Genomic DNA, 20,638 nt, shown 5'->3' on the forward strand with positions numbered 1-20,638 from the left:
TTCGTCTGCAAATAATGGCACGCTTCCAGCAGAAAAGGAATGGAATCCGGTCGACGCACTACACAATATGCCCAAAGATCCAGAAAAAATTGGAGAGGTCAAAAAGTGATGCAAGGAATTGTATTAGTCGGTGGCAGAATCAGTTGGAGTTTGAGATCGAGGACATATACGAGCCACGGCGTTTAGTCCGGTTAGATCAACGCACATGCACATGTGGAAGATGGCAGGTGAGTGGGATCCCTTGCTCACATGCTTGTGGTACAATTTACATGCATAAACAAAAACCAGAGGATTATTTGGATGATTATTACAAGATGGACAAGTATATGCAAGGATATGCAGCTCGAGTTTATGGCATGGAAGGTCCACAGACATGGCCAGCTGATGATCCATGCGATGAAATCCAGCCACCTATCATTAGAAGGGCTCCTGGTCGACCAAATATTAGTAGGTGAAAAGCTGTATATGAGCCGACTAACCCCTACAAGCTAACCCGTAGTTGATATATCATTAAATATGGAAATTGTGGGGGTTTAGGACATAATTATAAAGGTTGTCATTTACCTTTGAACCCGGACCGGAAAAGGTGGAAACCGAAGAAATATAAGCCGAAAAAAGATGCTGCTCAAGCACAGGTAAAACAAATACATTTTACAACATAAGGTTCATATTCCAAAATTTGTTAACTTAATTATTATTGTACAAGTAATATAATAATTATTGTTGGTATTTGTCTGAATGTTTGGTTAAATTATTGTAGGGATCACAAGCTAAACCCCACCCAGAAGCAGAAGCCCACGGGTCATCACAGCGAAGTGTACGTACACGTAGGGCTACTCAGTCACAGGTAAAATTCAAGTTTTTTATTTATTAAGAAAACTCTTATTTCCCGATGATTCCATAGTTGCCCACTAATATCTGAAAGTTTGGTGAAATTGGTGTTGTAATTTAGTAAATTAGTCTGCGGTTTAGCATTACTGCTTGCTGACTTGTAATCTAGATACTTTAAGGAGCTACTAAAAATACTGTGGACCTTGTTGAATCTTCATATTTATGCTGAAAAAGTTACATTGAAAGCAGTGGAATTTTAATTACTCTTGGAAGGGTATGTTGCGACATTTAATTTGAAACTGGTTATTAAGATGTGATTTTGTCTTTGCTTATGTAATGGATGAACTCAGTAGAGCTATTTAGGATAAGGTCAGATGGTGTATGCATTTTTGTAGAAAACATTGATGATACTATAATGGAAGCTAACTCTACTTATCAAAAAAATAAAATCAATAAATAATGGGAGCTAACTCTAAGCTGGAAGTTTGGGAGGGTGCTTTAAGTTTAAGGTTAAGGAGGATTAAAATCTAGTATATGCAATGCAAGTTCAGTGTTGCACAAGTTATTTGGAAATGCGTCATAATCTTTGTTTTCTATTAGAAAATTTTCTATTTATATAAGTATTTGTACAAGTAATATAATAATTATTTGGAAATGCTTCATAATCTTTCTTCTTCTTTTTTTCCTTTTTTTTAACGCATTTTTTTGGATCCCAACATGAACGACAGGCAGAGGCAGAAGCCCACGGATCATCACAGCCAAGTGTACGTACACGTAGGGCTACTCAGTCACAGGTAAAATCCAAGTTTTTTTGTGATTAAGAAAACTCTTATTTCACGATGATTCTTTTTTTTTCACGCATTTTTTGGATCCCAACATGAACCACAGGCAGAGGCAGAAGCCCACGGGTCATCACAACCAAGTATACGTACACGTAGGGCTACTCAGTCACAGGTAAAATTCAAGTTTTTTTTTTTATTAAGAAAACTCTTATTTCCCGATGATTCCATAGCTGCCCACAAATATCTGAAAGTTTGCTGAAATTGGTGTTGTAATTTAGTAAATTAGTCTGGGGTTTTTTTTGTACTTAAAAAACTCATATACTTGTGCTTAATTTGTAATATTCACAATGATTTCCGGTTTTTTTTTTTTTTTTTTTGGTATTTGTTTTAACTATTATTTTTGTTAAAGCATTCTTTGGATCCCAACATGAACCACAGGCGGAAGCAGAAGCAGAATCATCACATCATGGTAGTACACGTAGGGCTACACGTGTACTAAGAAGCCGAGGAAGTGGTGCCACGCAATGATCACATTTATCACTTATCAGATCTCTTCATTTTGCCTTTTTCCCGCATACCCATTTCATAATCAAGTGATATGTCGGCTTTTTTTTGTTTTATGTTTGTAATATAAAAAACAATTGGGGGATTCATTTTGGGACTTTATGTGCTTGTTAGCTTCAATGTTGTTCATGAAGCATTAAACGTGCACTGTTAGTTATTGAATTACATTTTAGAATTTCGTCATGGCAATTACCAATTCCAGATTGTATTAGTGGACGGATAAAATTAATCCTGCCTGCAAATTCTACTGTAGGGTTCAATATTTCAGATTTAAGAGCAACATACAAATAATCATAAATTGCCGCATACAAATAAAACTAATGCATGGAAATAGTTGTTCCATAAAAGTAATCAGCCAACCTGATAATTACGAACAAGCAAGATTTTTACATAATTGGTACATAGAAGCCATAACCATATATCCACGTGGACAACATAGCTTAGTAAACAATATCCTTGACATCAACAAAATAGATAGTCTATTCGACTGATAATAATCTAATTGCCTCATTCCCATGCCTCAATGCCCCATCAACCTTAGACAAATCAACAGTACACAAATCACCAACAAAAAAACTAACAAATATGTTTGAATTTTTAGTTTGCCCCTAAGTAATGACACTTCACATTTCAGGGAATGAACTTGTTTATACAGCGCAGGTAGGACCTCCCTTCAGCGAGCACAGGTTTCTTCGTCATACCATTGGAAAAAAACGACATTGGCCAACTTTCTGTTATTACACAAAAAAATCTGATAATTACGAACAAGCACGAAGTAATAACTATTTCTTAAAACCAAATTATCCAAATTCAAATACCTTTTTACGGTCATACATAGCACACCCATAGAATCGCCTCCCAGGATTTTTTATAGTAGTGGATGTTATAATTGGGCTTGTAAGTCCGCACCTACACTGCACAGGTTCCATATCCTCTTTCACCGATGATGTTATAGATGCCGACGACATTGACTGTTCATTTTACAGTGAAACCCACAATTATTAGAAGTAATCACAGTTCCCTAATGGGTTTCACTAAATAAAATTCACAAACCTTTTTCATCTTCCCATCGTAGAATTCGCTTTCATTGTATCCTATCCCGAAATCTTTCTTCCTTCTGTTCATCTTATAATATGAACCTAACAATATATAACTGACATGTGAGAGAATAATCAAGCTCATAAAAGAAAAATAAAATCAAGCTTGCCAAAAAATTATTCTCACTTCAATTTGTAATCTAAACAATACTGGGAAAAAAAATATACCATAAACCCTAAACAAAAGATAATCACATTGTTTAAAATGTGATTCCCCTGCAGAAATAGTACTGCTCAATTTGTAATCTAAACAATACTAAGTTGTTAGTGTAGTAGCTAGAGATGGTATATGAGCATAGGCGGCTCCCTACAAACATGCAAATATGCAGTGTAATCAAACATGCAATAAGAAGAAATTAGCCGTAACATCCAACCACGTATATAATACTGCTCAATTGTAGAATGATGAAACTTCCCTAAAAAAATTTACAAAGTCATCAAAACCCAACCAACCACAATCTATCATATCCCAACAATAATACCACTTTTTTCTCCATCGAAAAATACTTTTCTTCCAAATGTTAATACTAATATGATTAACATTTCTTTCAGTAATTGACATTTCTTCTCATCAACTAAAAAGGTTGCAAAAATATTGGAGGACCTAAAAACAAAGTCATGCATAGAAAAGTATGGCATGAACTATTAGGTAAAAAAAAAAAAAAAAATTTCAAAAAATACTGCTCAATTGTAGCATGATGAAACTGGCGTAAACTATGCTCAAAGAATTCCTATTTTCATGTCCTCGGCAATCCACCATTTGAGTAGAGAAGCAAAAAAATAAAATAAATAGTTATACAGATGAAAAAATCCCCCTTGACCAACTTGCCAGTGCACACGAAAAAACAACTGTCTCATTCCAAGACCACAACCAAGGTGGACCACACCCATTGCCAATCAATAATAATATTGGCTCAAAAGTGCAATATTCGACAGATGTTGGACAAAAAAAAGGTTGGGGATGGGGTTTCGACCAAAAGCTTCCAACACAACAAAAAAATTCAAAAAACAACTATTAAAGGCTTCCATTTCAGTCAATCAACAAAACCCACAAAGAAATTTCAGAAAATACCGTCGTCGAAACCAGATCTTTCCGATTCAAAATATTGTGATTTGACGGAAACCTAGCCGGAAAAGTGACGCCGGAATGGGTGATTTAACCGGCGGGTATTGTCGCCGGTGGGTTCTGTCTCCGGTGGTTCTGTCGCCGGCGGGTTCTGTCTCCGGTGGTTCTGTCGCCGGCGGGGTCTGCGTCGGTGGGTTGCTGCTTGAGGTGTATCGGATGGTTTGTATTTTGACCGTATGAAACTTTAGAGTTTCAAAGAAGATGCCCTCAATTTTAGGCCAAACTCACCGTTTTGGATGGTCCAAAACGGTGAGTTTTATATCCTACGTGTCCAATGTGAACACGTAGGATACAAAAATTCCACTTAGGTGGACTTAAGTGAAACGGTTTGTTTCATTCAAATAACGGCAGTTAGCAAAAATTAACGGTAGGGAGTTTCTAGTAGTTTCGAGTGACTCATGGACTAAATTTCTGAAAAAAAATACTCAGGGAGTTTTTAATAAAAGCGCGTTTACCTAAGGAATTTATATATGATTTCCCTAAAAAAATTAGTATTCCTAACATTTCTCTTTGGAAAAAGTGTTAATTTAACAATGGCTAGTCATTTTAGCTAAAAAAAAAATTAGCTGTTATAGTGCTCAAACAAATTTGTTGAGCATGATACACCCAACAAAATCGAAGGAGATTCTTTCTTTATTAGATCATTCTCTCCTCTCATTTTAAAAATTATTATTGTTGAAAAAAAAAAAAAAATAGTGAAGTATAACAAAAATACAGAATGAGATATACCTATTTTTTTAGTAGTTCAAAAAAAAAAAAAAAAGTAGTAATTTTTTTAAAATAAAATTGAGCTAAAATTTGATGAACAAGTTATTCACAATAGTACGTACTAGTGCAAGATTAATTTGGATTTGCGTGAGCATGCCGTATCTTTGTTTCCCTCTTTACGAGGTGGAGGGTTGAAGCTTTTAGGGAGGAAGAGGATTCTCTGGTCTCCCACGAGCCACAGTCGAAGTACGTAGTCCAAACAACTTTCACTTTCCACGGCTGCTGCTCCACCTTTTGTCCCTAAAGGAAGACGAAACAGGACCACAACACACAAATCTAAGCCAAAAAAAGAAGAAGAAGAGCTTTCCGCAGGACTAGAAACGTTGCAGACAATCCTTTGAAGAGTAATTAAAAATAGTTCGATCAATTTTGCACCATTCGGAGAGTGGTCTAGCGGCGACGGAATTGGACAACCGGGCTCGTCCTCGGGCTCCGCGTGGGGCTTGGCGCCACGACGCACTGGGTCGCCAGCAGCTTGAACTTCTGAAGCGTTGCCATGTATATATGCCCAGGTGATTCTTTGCTCTCTCTCTCTCTCGCCCGTTTTCTCCTCCTGTGTTTCTTGAATTTCGGTGGGGTTTGAAATTCGAAGGTGGTTAATAAATGATGGTGGGGGAGTGAGTGAGAAAAGGATGTGATTGTTGGGAATGGGTTATCATCTTTTTCCCTTGAATCACTGATTGGTTTTCGTTTCTTTTCCTTTTCTTTTTTCAGCAATTTCGAAGCTTGGACTGGGCGGTCGATGGTTGAAGGGTGCATTTTCCAAGTAAAAATTCCTTTTGTATGGGTTCCGAAAAAGAGGCATCCTCCACTACTCGCTCGCTTCGGATTGAGAACGTATTGAATTTTTTTAAATTTGAAATTTTCAAATATATAATTGTCGTACATAGGTTTAGTAGCTTCTTTATAAAAGGTTGAAACATGGCTTTTGATAAAGGCACAACACAAACCCAACTCAAAATCAACTTCTCTCCTACGTGGCATTTATTTATTTTTTATTATATATTTTTTTTAAACCAAATCAAAGGTCTGTAAAAATCAAATTTCTCCCTCGCTCTCCCTCCCGCGCTCACCCTCTCTCCTCCGGCGAGTTCATCGGCCACCGAAAATCCTCCCTCACTCCATCGCTCTCCCTCCCGCGCTCATCCTCTCTCTCCTCCGGCGAGTTCTTCGGCATCGGTGAAGCTGTCCGTCCGTTGCAAGGTTCCATCCACTGTCTCTCTCACTCAGGCGACGTCTACAGCCACCGGCGAAGCTCCTGTCTCTCTCTCACTCCGGCGAAGCCGAAGGCTCTCTCTCTCCTCCACCGGTGGTAAGCAATCCCTCTCTCTCATCCACATTCAAAATCTAGGGCTTTTTGATTTATGTGTAGTGGGTGCTAGAATAGTGTATTAGATTTATGTGTATTTAGGGTTTAGATTTATGTTTTTTGAATATTATTGGGTATGGATTTGTTTAGGGTTTAGGGAGGTATAATGCATAGTATGGGAGCTGAATTCCAATTTGCAGTAGATAGAATGATAGGTGGTTGTTTTCCTGCATTATGGCCGAATATATATTACCAAACAAAAAGTTGTTTTTGGTACTACTACGTCGTCTCTGCAAGTGATATAAGAATGTAAGCTACAATTATCATTTTATCAATTATTGCGAATTGAACTCTTAGCACTGGCCTAATTTTAGGGAAATTTAAGTAGGCTATACCAAAGAACATACTTTGATTGCAGTGTCTGTGACAGTGAGTGAATGGAAATGCCAAGAAATACCAAAGAACATACTTTGCTGATTTTGATTGTTATAATCGCACCTGTCACTGTGAAAGTACAATTCTTTAACAGATAAGCAACAGAAATTAATGAGTTATTAGAGATTGATCTAATGTCCCTAAAAGTGCCTATAGCAATTCTGTCAACTACCAAGGTTTTTTTACTTGCTCATCAAATTCTGTCAACTGCCACTTTATCGTCGCCTCTCTCAAGAGAAGTCTTGGAATGAAGTTCATTTTCTTTTTTCTTTTCAAGCCTATTTAAGTTCTTACTATTTGTATGCTTTTTATAGTTCACACTGCTTATACAATAATATTTTGAATTATACATTAGGTAAGTGGAAAAGTTACTCATTATAGCTGCCTAAATGGACAAGGAGGGTGAAGTTAAATCTTTGTATACACGTATTCCAAATGATGAAGATTTTTTGGAGCAAGATTGCCCTCAAATAGGTTTGACTTTTCATCTTTTGTTTGGGTTATAATTTTGCTTTGACACACCAAGATGACTTTTAACTTTGTATCCCTTTTTGATAGATGTGGATGAAGAAGTTGAAGAACCAAATGTCTTAAGGATCACTTGTTCGGATGAAGAGTTGGATGATTCCTACAACATATATTGTCTATATATCCTCTTCCTTTGAGCCAAATAGTATTACTTCACCTTTTGCGGCATCTAACCTACGGTATCAATATCAATATGCCCCACACATTTGGTTGGATGATAAGCGTCGCCAATGCTATAATCCTAGCAGACCCAATGATTGCAACGCAGGTGCAGCCCATCTTTAATAAAGTTTATGCCGTTCTCAACCATCGACAATACTTGCCTACGATTACTGGTGATGAGCTTTCAAGTATCCGCTCTCTGATACATGTCATTATGTCCAAGAGCATGTAAAATTTAATATAGTTTATGCCTTTGATGTTGGCATTTTTTTTAGGGAATTGTCATGTAACTGTCTTTTTGAGAAGTTGCCATGTGACTTTGTCTTTTTGAGAAATTGTCATGTAACTCTTTAAAAGGATTGTGTTGGGAGCAACGTGGAAGAGCTTTGTCATTTATGTTTATTGCATATTTCTTATTGTTTATGAAAGTTTTTTATAGGGAATGTAATGCCTTAAAGAAGACTGATAAATTCTAGTGTCCTATTTACCCATTTTCATGCTTAAAACACCGAAACAGGACCCAAAAGGAATATTTGCTTTATGCATAGCAGAGTAAGAATTTGTAGATCACTGGTGCACAACAGACCAATTTGGGATCTTTTTTTTTTATTCGATTTTCTTTTGAATTTGGATTGTCAAGGATTATTCATGATCACTATTCCAAGCTAGAGTCTGTAAGAAATGCTCCATTCTGAAGCTTTGTAGTCTTCAAGGAAGAAAAGAGATAATTTTTTTTTTGAGGGAGTGCGCTTGGTTTTGGGTGAAGAGGAAACCTGCTTTACACACATGATCACCTTTGCTGGGACACTTAGCTGGTGTTTTCATAATGTTTCTAGATACCCATCTTAGAGGAGTCCACATTGTAAAACCATCATGGATCTCAAGCATTTTTGTAAATCACATTCTTTTCTTGATGGGTAATGGTTGTCTTAGTTCAATTTGCAAATGACCATTTAAGACAATGTATATTTTTGAATTGTATGTTACCACATTCTTGTAGAACTGTTAAGTGTACATATTCGATTCTTGAAATGCATATAGCCATATACTCCATATTAAAGAACTTAGTGGTAAGGAATTTATGCGTGGATAACATCAAGACTAGAAACTAGGTCCTAAAATACAAGTTCTAGTATGGTAGCCATTTGAGGACATTTGATTCTTACATATTTTTTTATATATATTCTATTAAAAACACATGTGAAAATCACATATCCTAAGGACAAAATGTTAGTTTAAAGATTAAGTTGGAGGAATTTTCTCAAATTCAATTTGGAGAAAAACTTGGGGGTGACTACAGGACATTCACGGGGAGCTCATTCGATGATGCACCATTTGCTTCTTTCTTCAGCTCTACGAGAATTTGGCGGGCTTCTCGAAGTTCATCTCCTACACTTGAGCCATGGCTTTCCCAAGCATCAATCACTCGCAGTTGGAATTCAATTGCTAGAGCATAGCTGCAGAAACCAAGAGATAAATTTAAATGAACATTGATATCACCCATAATAGCTAAAGATAACAGAAGTCAAATTTAACAATTTGATTTGTCACTTAATTGCTGCCATGAAAAAAAAAATGCAGATCTAACATGTTTCCTTCATATGTGTGTATCTTTACAAGAGGTGCTTGATAAGAAAACCATTGGAATAATTCAAGATAGGGTGTCACAATAAAGTACTTTAATTATTGAATAAAAGCATTGTGTATCAGTAGGTATAGAATTAAGTCATGAAAGAAGCCAAAGAAAGCAAACAGTCAAATCAAGAGCTCTTGACAAAATCTGTTCCCTTGAATCAGAGACACAGAAATACATTTCAAAATAGTTTTAGATCTAAAATCCACTAACACCATTAGTCATAGAGGGCAGTTTACATTTTCTCAGGAGGACATGAACAATAAGCTAAAAATCCAATGCATATCACTCCAGCATCATAGGATTTGATGGGGGTTACAATGAGCCTAAATTTCATGGTAGTCATGATATAGACTTTTGAAGACAAACAAGGTATAAAATCTAGCATGAATTGCATATATCAGTAGCAAGGGAACAATGTCCAAGGATTCATGGAATAGCATAAAAGTAGTTAGTGGTTGGTGTTCACATTTTGAAAGTGAGAACATTAAGCAAATCCAAGTAGATCTAAACAAAAGGTTCCAATGTACAGAGGTTGAGACTTTACCAGAATCATATTTCATGTGATGACAAAAATTATTATTAATCATTCCCACAAAATTGCTCATTACTTATCCATAGGGTAACTACACTTATCCCCTCAATCTACTACACAACTTGCAATGTCAATCTCCAATCTTTCAATTTAGTTAATGTACCTTACTGTTCTATCATTGGGGTCACAAAACGGGGACATTGTGATCCAAAATGACGAAAATACCATGGATTAGATTTTTTTTTAAAAAAAAAACCCAAAAAAACCTAAAATACTTTACCAGAATCACATTCTCCTCTGTTTTTCACTCTGCTTTCTCAATCTTTCTTTCTTACCAAAGAATCATATACTTCCAGACATTGATCACGGGTAAGCCTCAACCCTTTTGCAAATCCAAATTTCTCGGAAAAAGTTTTTCAACTTCTTTCTAGCTCTCTGTACGTACAAATTCTTTCCCAGTTTGGCAGTTTGCTTCACACCCCATCTCCAGTACAATCCCTTGTAATCTAGTATAGTATTTTATTTTATTCATCTCACAAAGCTTTTTTTTTTTTTTTTTTTTTTAACAATTTTCTTCTCAGGCCAAATCCAGAGCAGCAGCAATGGATCCGATTCAAGCAAACCAACGGGATTCATTTTCCGACCAGTCAGAAATTACTGAGCTTTTTGATATATCAAGGTGGATATATAGCCTACTTAAATTTCCCTAAAATTAGGCCAGTGCTAAGAGTTCAATTCGCAATAACTGATAAAATGATAATTGTAGCTTACATTCTTATATCACTTGCTGAGAGCGTAGTAGTAGTACCAAAAACAACTTTTTGTTTGGTAATATATATTCGGCCATAACGCAGGAAAACAACCACCTATCATTCTATCTACTGCAAATTGGAATTCAGCTCCCATACTATGCATTATACCTCCCTAAACCCTAAACAAATCCATACCCAATAATATTCAAAAAACATAAATCTAAACCCTAAATACACATAAATCTAATACACTATTCTAGCACCCACTACACATAAATCAAAAAGCCCTAGATTTTGAATGTGGATGAGAGAGAGGGATTGCTTACCACCGGTGGAGGAGAGAGAAAGCCTTCGGCTTCGCCGGAGTGAGAGAGAGACAGGAGCTTCGCCGGTGGCTGTAGACGTCGCCGGAGTGAGAGAGACAGTGGATGGAACCTTGCAACAGACGGACAGCTTCACCGGTGCCGAAGAACTCGCCGGAGGAGAGAGAGGGTAAGCGCGGGAGGGAGAGCGATGGAGTGAGGGAGGATTTCCGGTGGCCGAAGAACTCGCCGGAGGAGAGAGAGGGTGAGCACGAGAGGGAGAGCGAGGGACTGAGAGGGGATTTTCGGTGGCCGATGAACTCGCCGGAGGAGAGAGGGTGAGCGCGGGAGGGAGAGCGAGGGACTGAGAGAGAAATTTGATTTTTACAGACCTTTGATTTGGTTTAAAAAAAGTATATAATAAAAAATAAATAAATGCCACGTAGGAGAGAAGTTGGTTTTGAGTTGGGTTTGTGTTGTCCCTTTAACATTTTCCTATTTTAAATGAGATAGACGATTAAAATATATGAATTTGAGAATCTCAAATTTAAAATGAATTTTAAGAGATGTCAATCCCACTCACTTGTCCCAACTAAGCACTCAAAAGTCATTATTGACCTTCATTCCAACCATCCAAATTATGCCATAATTTTTTATTTTATTTTAAAAAAAAATAAGTTTTATGAAGGTCAAGGGAGCTGAAGATGAGTAATGCCATATTTTATAGGGTCACAAAGTCACACTTGTAATGCAATACAATTTTGTTGCCGGCCGGCTATGTAGTTAATAATTGAGATTCCTGAAGATTGTTGGATGAAGAAGATGGAATATTATGTTTTGGCCATCACCACAGACTCCACAGGATTTTTTAACTAGAAAGGAAAAGAAGAGGATGCACATGCATGAGGCTTATCATTGGAGAAATGGAATGAAATGCTAAGTTAAATGCAACACGCGGGACAAAAGCAAAGGAGTAAAATTCTAAGTTGAGTGTGTTTCTCAGTAATAATAAGTTGAGCACGATAAGCCTTGTAGGCTTTAGATCAAAGGAGGCTCAACAATCCAAGTTGAAAATCGAAATTTTTGAAGTTTCTATACAATCTCGATCGACCGAGATGTTTTTGCCACTTGTTGAAGGAAATTTTGGGAGAGAAAATAGACGATCGTAATTGAATTTGGTGTTCTCGATTAATTGAAAAAGCATCTCTACCACATATCTGAGTCTGCACACGCAGGATGAGATCGACAGCCGAAAATTTTGTGTAACACTAACACTCCTACTTTTCATATGTTTTTTGGCTTTTTGTGTGTGAAATCTATGAGACATTACTATTATTACTTAACTTTAAGAAAAGCATAATTATAACTCTAAGAACAATTATGCTACTTCAGCTTAATAGTAGTCCGAAGTTCTTGGTGGGAAGAGTGAGTGAGGATTTTGAGGGGTTTGATTGCTTATAAGAGGGAGAAAGGGATGGATCGGGATCCCCTCGAATTCTTTAGGGAATTCGAGGGGCTCAAATTAAGCATCTGGACCGTTGGATGTGATCCAACGGTTCCAACGGTCCAGAACAATCTACTAATAAAATTATAAAAATCAAATTATAAAAATCAAAATAAAACTAATAAAAAACTTTAAAAAAATTTGTAAATTTTTTTGTGGTGGCTAGGGTGGCCAACACTGTTCCCGCCGGTCTGGGGTGGCTTCGTCCCTTGGGGGTGGCTCGAAAAAAATAAAAAAAATTAGGTGGTCCTTGGAGGCTGGCCGAACCTCCCCCCAAGGGGCGGTTGAGTGGCTGAAGGTCAGTTCGTCCGACCCAAGGGCCATGAGAGTGGCTTCGGCCACCCCCATCCGCCCGAACCACCCCTAAGGGCCAACTAGAATTTTTTTTTTTTTAGCCCTTGGGGGTGGCCGAAGCCACCCTTAAAGTTTAAACAGTGGTGGCCGACCACCACCTCGAGTGACCAGCCACCACAAAAAAAATTTACTAATTTTTAAAGTTTTTTATTAATTTTATTTTTATTTTATTAGTAGATTGTCCAACGGTCCAAATGCTTAATTTGAGGAATCCCGATCTGAAAGGGATATGCTTAATGTTGGGAATGGGTTATCAACTTAATGAGCACTAATACAGGGCATGCGGCGTGCATGGCACGCCCGTGCAAAAACATTTTTTAAAAAAAAAAAAAAAAAAAAATTTTGCACATGCATGCCGCGTGCTCTTTTGTTTTACCCCAACTTAATTATCAACTTTTTCATTGATTCAGTGAAGGGTTTTTGTTTTCTTTTTTTGGCAATTTCAAAGCAAGGACTGGGCTTTCAATTGTTGAACTTGAAGGGTGCATTTTTCAAGAAAAATTCTATTTGTTTGGGTTCTTGAAAAATAGGCATTCAATTCACTCCTCCCGATTCCGGATTCCCAACTAACCCAACAATCGTTTATACAGGTAGGCTGTGTTTGGAATGGAATGAAAAAAAAGGAATGGAATGATACTGTAGTAAATTTGATTGATATGAGAGAAAAAAAAAAAATATTTTGTATAAAAAAATTTGTTTTGTAGTGATTTTTTTATTTAAATAGTAATAAAAAGTGATTGATGTGATGTAAAAAGTAAAAATATTAGGTTTAATTTTGAGAAGAATTTTTTAGATTTTTGGGTCCGGTCCGGTTCGGCCCTTTGCTACACACAGCCACTGTAGTGCCTTTTTAAGAATATGTGTTTGAATGGTTTTAGTGAAAATATTTTGTTGAAAAAAGTGAAATATATATATATATATATATATATATATATATATTTTATATGAAAAAATGTAAAAAATTTGTTTTGTAGTAATTTTTTTTGTTTGAATAATAATAATAATAATGATTGATGTAGTATAAAAAAGTAGAAATGTTGAAATTAATTTTGAGGTGAAAGTATTTTTTTTTTTTGGGGATGGAAGAGGCCCGGTCCAGCCTCTTGGCAAACACTGCCACAATTTTCTGGTGGAATCCAGCGCTCTCAAAACAGAGTTAGGTCAATTTTTGCTTGCAATTCCAAGCGAAATCCACCAACAAATCCCGTGGCATTACAACAATGGAAGGATTGCAATACCTTTCTGAGATACCTGAACGCAGTACTCGCGAACAGTTTCAGATTTTGATCGACGAACCTGTTTATAAGGTTGTTAAGAAATTCGCTTCCAGAGCAGATATGGAACAGATTGATGGATGGGCAACATGTTTAAATACGATAAGACAAAATTTGAAGATTTTGTTGAATCGTAGATATGTTTCTTTAAGCTCCAATCATTGAATGGCTCACTTGGACATTACAACAAACACTAAACAAGTAAGTATTTACACATCAATGCATACAATCCACTACTTATTTGATACATGGTAGAGTGCAAAAAAGCAGTGAAACAAATAATCCGAAATCTCTGCTATATATATATATGAATGATACTAATAACTCCATTCATATTATGTACATTCCCCCAAAACCTTAACCTATCAACGATATATGCCTTCCATGAACAACACAGAACCAGTAGATGAGAAGAAAATGAAATTTCAAAGCACACTCATTTGCGTCTGAAGGAGTGTTAAACATATTCTTATCCCTACTCGATAGCATAGCAGCATGGAGAAGAAATTTAGCTACTGATATTAGGTGTAGTTGACCTACTAGTCCAATTAGTGTTCACAGAAATTGGTGAAGGTGGCAGCTGTTTAGTCTTCAACAACGCAACCTCATCAGATTCCGGCGAAATTGGTGGCTTTACATTCACGACCACATCATCATCAAATCCCTTCTCTTGATCCTCCGGCGCATCATTACCACTTTGAATCTGCTTCAAAGCCTCCAAGACCTCATCCATGCTAGGTCTCGTTTCCTTGTCCTGTTGTATGCATTGAAAAGCCAACTGTGCCACCAAAATGGTCATCCTTTCAACTTCTTTATCCGACTCAAATCCAAGATGTGGGTCGATCAACTCATGGAAAGCGGATTTTTCAATCTTGCTTATGGCCAAGTTAGCCAAGTTAATTTCATGCCTATGCCTAGCTATATCAACAGCCGGCAGAGATGATATGAGCTCGATTAAAACAACCCCAAAGCTGTAAACATCACTCTTAGTAGTAAGCTGATAACATTGATGATATTCTGGGTCAACATAGCCTGGAGTTCCCTGAGGAGCTGTTGAGACATGGCTGACATCATTGGGGAACAGCCGAGAAAGCCCGAAATCTGCAACTTTGACGCAAAAATTCTTGTCGAGGAGAATGTTGTTAGTCTTCACATCGCGATGTATGATTTCAGAAGCATGGAGGTAAGCCAATGCAGTAGCAGTTTCTATGGCGATGTTCATACGAGTCGGCCATGTGAGTGAACCCAGCGTCGCTCGTTCTCCATGAATATGGTCAGCAACAGTGCCATTGGGAATATATTCATATACAAGAAGAAGTTGACGGCTACGGTGTGAGGTGCAGCCATAAAGGGAGACTAGATTTTTGTGGCGTAAGCGGGTGAGGATTTCAACTTCATTCATGAACTGTGCTACTCGTCTGTAGTTGTGCTCATATAGGCGCTTGACTGCAACTTCCCGCCCATCACGGAGTTTGCCTAATTAAGAGAATTAGCCCATGTATCAAGATGCATGCCAAGTCTCTATTTCTTTCTCTAATTTTATGTTGTTATTTTTTTTGCGCTTTTGCTTAGAAAGTTTAAACTATAATTTAGGTGAGGATGAAAGTGAAGTAATATTGTGTTTATCATCTTACCATAGTAGACAATTCCAAAGCCTCCATCTCCAAGTTCTTTTTCAGTATCAAAATTATTGGTCGCTTCTTCAAGTTCGCTGTATGAGTAAACAGGGACTCCATAGTAGACACTCCCCCCTTCCAGGTCTGATCTTGAGGATGGATCAGAATTAGCATTCTTTGCCAGCATGGTTGAAGAAGCATATTTTTTCTTGTAATGATGCCGGATAATAAAGAAAACGCATATCATTATGAAGAAGATGACTGGACATACGACACCTAAAGCAGAGTAAAGGAAGGAGTTAAGTGTCAACTGACAAGCAGCAATGGAGGAAATTCGTGAGACTGAAAAATTTTCTATTGAAGGTCACAATAGAACTTATGCATGCAAGACAGAAGTTTGAAAAATTGACTTCTTTACAAGTCTGGGGATAGTATCCTAATCATTCACTGTTTGCATGGAAGATGGAGAAAGTTGCCGTTTCATGAAAATAAGAAAATTAGTGCTCTAAAGCTTTGATAACTAGCCATACGCAGTGAAGGGGAAAATACTTTGATGTGACGAGTAACATAATATGACTTTAATATGGAATAATTTGAATCCCATAGGCTAACCAATCACAAATGAATATCAATTTTCAACAAGAGATTTGATTGAAGAGGTATCTCACCAAATGCTATCGCCAGTTTATGTCTGTTTCTCTCTGCAACAGAAGATACAAACATAAAAGATGTTAGTTTAAACAATGAAGATTGAAGTGAAGTAGCTAAATTAGCATCATTTGATCAATCCCTAACAGGGTTAGTAAGAAAGAAATGTATGTATCTCATATGGGTTTCATTGCAACAAAGTTATTACTATGACTCCTAATCTAACTTTGACACCCATCCAATCAGCTAAAGCTATCGCTTTATAGGAGTAGATTATGGTATGGAACAGAAATAGTAGCAGCACATGTGTTAGGAATAAATACAACGTAAAAGGAAAAAGAAATTTGTATGCATTTTCATGAATGTATATGTGTCCCCCCAAATATTGTTGTGTTATATATTCCTACGTTTATACCTTTCTCCGGAACCAGACAATCAAGTTCCCCCTTGTCGTCGGGCTTGGGCTTACAATGACCTCCTCTTTGATAACATTTGTAACATGCATCAGAGACATGCGGTTTAAGGTCGAACTCAACGGCTAAAAGTTCAAACGGGCTATCAACTGCCACAAGATCTGCGTTCGGATTCTTTGGGAGCTGAATAATTGAACATCCAGAGAGAGAAGTGGGAAAACTATCGCTTGAACTATTATAGTAGATATGATGGTCATTGCAACTAAATCTTTTAAAATTTGTTGGGGGAGTGCGATTGCATTTAAAAAAGGTCTGTTTGGGGAAAAATTCAAAAGAGACGAACGAAGAGCTGGTAATAGTCAGATTATGTAAGGATTCGCATTCAACGGAAGCGGGGTGCTGCAGCTGCTCCCCAAGCCATTCGTCTTTGATATGTATGGTGTTATCCTGAGAGATTCTTTGAACATGATATAATCTCCCGCCCTCCTCCAGTTGGATCGTCGAATACGGATTCCCACACTCTATTGTAAAAACACCGCATTCTGGTTGTGACAAACTTGCGAATGGAAAGCCAAGGGGGCGCAGATTTCCACAGTGAAACTCTGGACATCTTTGGGTGTACGAGTATCCCGCTTCTTCTTGAGCCGAGTGAAGCGGCACGAAGTGTGAGAGAACAAAGAAAACGAATAGAGAGACAGAAGCCATCCCAAAATTCCCAATTCACCAGAGAAAAAAAACAAACACCACCACCAACGTGTTGCCCTAAATTGAAATAACGTCTTTCCTTGTTTCTTCACTACATAACATTTAGTTAATCAGTTTAACACGGTAGTTGACTTGGAAAATGGATATGGAAGACTTGTAATACAAGGCTGAGATTAGAGCAAGTGATAATTGGTCTGTGATTTCGGAAATTTCTTAATACCACAGCCGAAGATGGTACTGAGGTGAGGGATTTTCCTACCCATCTTCCTTATTGCCCCGCATTACAAATACTTGACTCCTTGACTCTTCAAAACCTCTGACCATCCAAAAAATCTGATGGACTAAAACCAAAACGTAAAAGATCTATCATGAGTGATCACCCATGTACTGCCTCTCTAATTCTCGTGTGAACCTTTGAATAAAGGTGAATAAGATTAGACTATGGTGGTGATAATTGTATAACGCGTCTTTCAAGTAATAAAACAAAAGAAATTGATATATGGTCCACTATCTTTGGGAAAAGTTTGGGGTGGCGTGGAAAGAAAAGCAAAACCCGTTTAAAGACGACAAGCATTTGGCGTCTTTGAAAAGTCTTAACTTGGTGGGTACCAAGTTGATTTACGTTAATCAAACAATCAGCTTTTCAGTAGGAGACGGGGTAAACAGAACGTATTGACAAGCAGGGAATACAATGATGGTGAAGTAATACTTGGCATTCTTTTATTTTCTGGGTGCACTCTCTCTAAATAAAACAGACAACTGGGTTTAATAATGCAACAATTTCAATTATAATATGAGGAAAGGACAACTCAATCTAAAACTGTCACGTATATGGCGTATATTCTTAACATTTGAAAAACATATGCTTCCTACTACATGCTTTTCTATTTAGTATGTGAGACAGAACATAACTTCAAGTATTCAATGGCACCATGTTAAGAAAACAAGAATCATATCCATTAATCAACATTAGTCATAATTTGACAAGTCAACTATGTCCTTAAAACAAGGGATTAGGAGGACTATAGTCCTTTTAGAGTTCTTCCAAATGTGAAGTGTCTTTTAAAATTATCAATAGATCGAAATTCAATAATGACCATATCAAATTTAATGGTTATTTTAAAGTTCACATCACAATTTGGAGGATTCTAGTCCTCCTTATATCATTACTTTTAAAACCTATGCTCAAGCAAGTTGTTAGGACAAGAGGCCCCACTCATGACGTTATTTGAAGAAAAGAGGTAATGCTAGATAATCAACTTCCATCCTCTACTTACATACAATTGGTTTGATGTGGCAATGTCTACAAACCATTTGATCAACTTTTATTAAAAATGAAAAAAGTTTAGGAGTTGATGGGCACTGCCCCATCAGCCCAATTATTTAAATACTTCTCTTCAAAAATTTTTACTTGGTATATAATTTAGTAAGATACAATAACTTAATTTTAAAAAAAAAAAGAAAAAGAAAAAAAAAAAGTCACTATGGAATTAGCCTAAGATATCTAAAAAGGAGCTTATCTAAATAGCATTACACAATTTTGAATAATTTAATTAACTTTAAGAACTCCTTCAAAGAGTTGCATTAGCTAGAAAATTTAAAAGATTTCAATCCTATATTGTCTCCTACTTATTAGACAAACAAAAACATCAATTAAAAAACAAAATAAATCAACGTGAAGGTGAAAGACAGAAATTTATAGGAGTGGATTAGGGGGCATGGAACAGAAATTAAATAATAGCAGCACATGTATTAGCTACGAATAAATACAACGTAAAAAGCCAGAAATTTATATGCATGTTCAAGAATGTATGCGTGTAAATTAGAAAGGAAAAAAAAATGTATGCATGTATCCCCAAATATTTATTGTGTTATTCCTAGCTCTATACCTTTATCTGCACCGTCACAATAAAATTTGCTGTTGTCGCGTGCCTTACATTGACCTCCTCTGTTATAACATCTTGTACATTCATCGAAGACACGCACTCCAAGTTCGTACTCATCATCTGGCAACGGATGATGACCGGAGCTCAAATTCTTTGGGAGCTGAATAATTGAACATCCAGAGAGAGAACTGGGAAAACTATCGTTTGAATTATTATAGTAGATATTATAGCCATTGCAGCTTATTTTTTTAAAATCTGTAGGGGGAGAAATATCGAGTGTGTGTTTGCATTTGAAAAAGGTTTGATTGGGTGTGGCTATTTTAAAAGAGATGAAGGAATATCTGGGAAAAGTCAAATTGGTCAAGGATTCGCATCCACTGGATTTGATGTGCTCCCCAAGCTCTCTGTCCTTGATAAGTATGGTGTTATCCTGAGAGATGGTTTTAACTTCATATTCTCTTCCACCGTCCTTCAGTTGGATCTTTGAAAGGTTACCATGATCTTCACAATGTACTTTGAAAACACCGCATTCTGGCTTTGACTTATTGGTAAATGGGAAGTGAATCTCGCCCAGATTTCCACAGCTAAAGGGTAGACATTTTTTGGTGTATCTCACTTGTTCTTCAGCGGAGTTAAGCAGCAGAAGATATAAGAGAAGAAAGAAAACGAACAGAAAGACAGAAGCCATACCAGAATTCCCAATTCACCAGCAAAAACAAAGAACGCCACCAATAACTTGTCGCTCTAAATTGAAATAATGTGTTTGAATAAACTCTTTCCTTATTTCTTCACTATATAACACTTAGTTTCTCAGTTTAACACGGTAGTTGACTTGGAAATTGAATATGGAAGACTTGCAATAATACAGGCTGAGAATTAATAGAGCAAGTCCGGGGTACCCATATGATAATAATTGGCCTTAATACCACACCCGAAGATGGTACTGAGGCGAGGGATATTCCTACCCATCTTCCCCATTGACCCGCATTACAAAGACTTGACTCCTTCAAAACCTCTGAAATCCAAAAAAATTGATGAAAATCAAAGCGGCTGGTTTCAATCGTCCAATCTTGATGATGACTAAAACCAAAACGAAAAAGATCTCTCATGAGTCACGCCCATGTATTGCCTCTCTAATTCCCGTGTGAACATTGAAAAAAAAGGTGAAGAAGATTAGACCATGGTGATGGTGGTAATAATTGTATAACGCGTCTTTCTCGTAATAAAAACAAAAGAAGTTTGAAATATGGTCCACAATCTTTGGAAAAGTCTCGGGTGGCGTGGAAAGGAAAGCAGAAAGCGGTTTGATGGCGACAAGCATTGAAAAATCTTTAACGTGGTGGGCACCAAGTTGAATTACGTTAATCAAACAATCAGCTTCAGTAGTCGTCTTTGCAAGTGAAGTAGGAGACGG

The 20,638-nt window shown here is 37.0% G+C and overlaps 1 protein-coding gene and 1 long non-coding RNA gene across 7 annotated transcripts in view; one reads left to right on the forward strand and one right to left on the reverse strand.

The window, feature by feature from the left end:
• Positions 1-6,205: 6,205 nt before the first annotated feature.
• On the forward strand, positions 6,206-8,161 carry LOC132167865 (uncharacterized). Its single transcript, XR_009438729.1, has 3 exons — positions 6,206-6,480; positions 7,268-7,386; positions 7,471-8,161. It is a non-coding gene; the product is annotated as an uncharacterized LOC132167865 (long non-coding RNA).
• Positions 8,162-14,226: 6,065 nt separating this feature from the next.
• LOC132178838 (LEAF RUST 10 DISEASE-RESISTANCE LOCUS RECEPTOR-LIKE PROTEIN KINASE-like 1.1) overlaps positions 14,227-20,638 on the reverse strand; it is a 22,300-nt gene continuing 15,888 nt past the window's right edge. For 3 of the 6 annotated variants that reach the window (XM_059591405.1, XM_059591413.1, XM_059591429.1), the window contains exons 2-4: positions 16,241-16,273; positions 15,591-15,848; positions 14,227-15,432 (exon numbers count right to left, since the gene is read on the reverse strand). In XM_059591405.1, coding sequence (XP_059447388.1) covers positions 14,465-15,432; positions 15,591-15,848; positions 16,241-16,273 — 1,259 coding nt within the window. In that variant the 3' untranslated portion in view covers positions 14,227-14,464. Of the gene's footprint in view, positions 15,433-15,590; positions 15,849-16,240; positions 16,274-16,635; positions 18,754-19,227; positions 20,621-20,638 lie in introns of those variants that run through there. The other 3 variants (XM_059591444.1, XM_059591437.1, XM_059591421.1) reach the window with 3 other exon arrangements.

This window comes from Corylus avellana, chromosome ca1 (genome assembly GCF_901000735.1).
Source record: "Corylus avellana chromosome ca1, CavTom2PMs-1.0".
Lineage (NCBI taxonomy): Eukaryota > Viridiplantae > Streptophyta > Magnoliopsida > Fagales > Betulaceae > Corylus > Corylus avellana.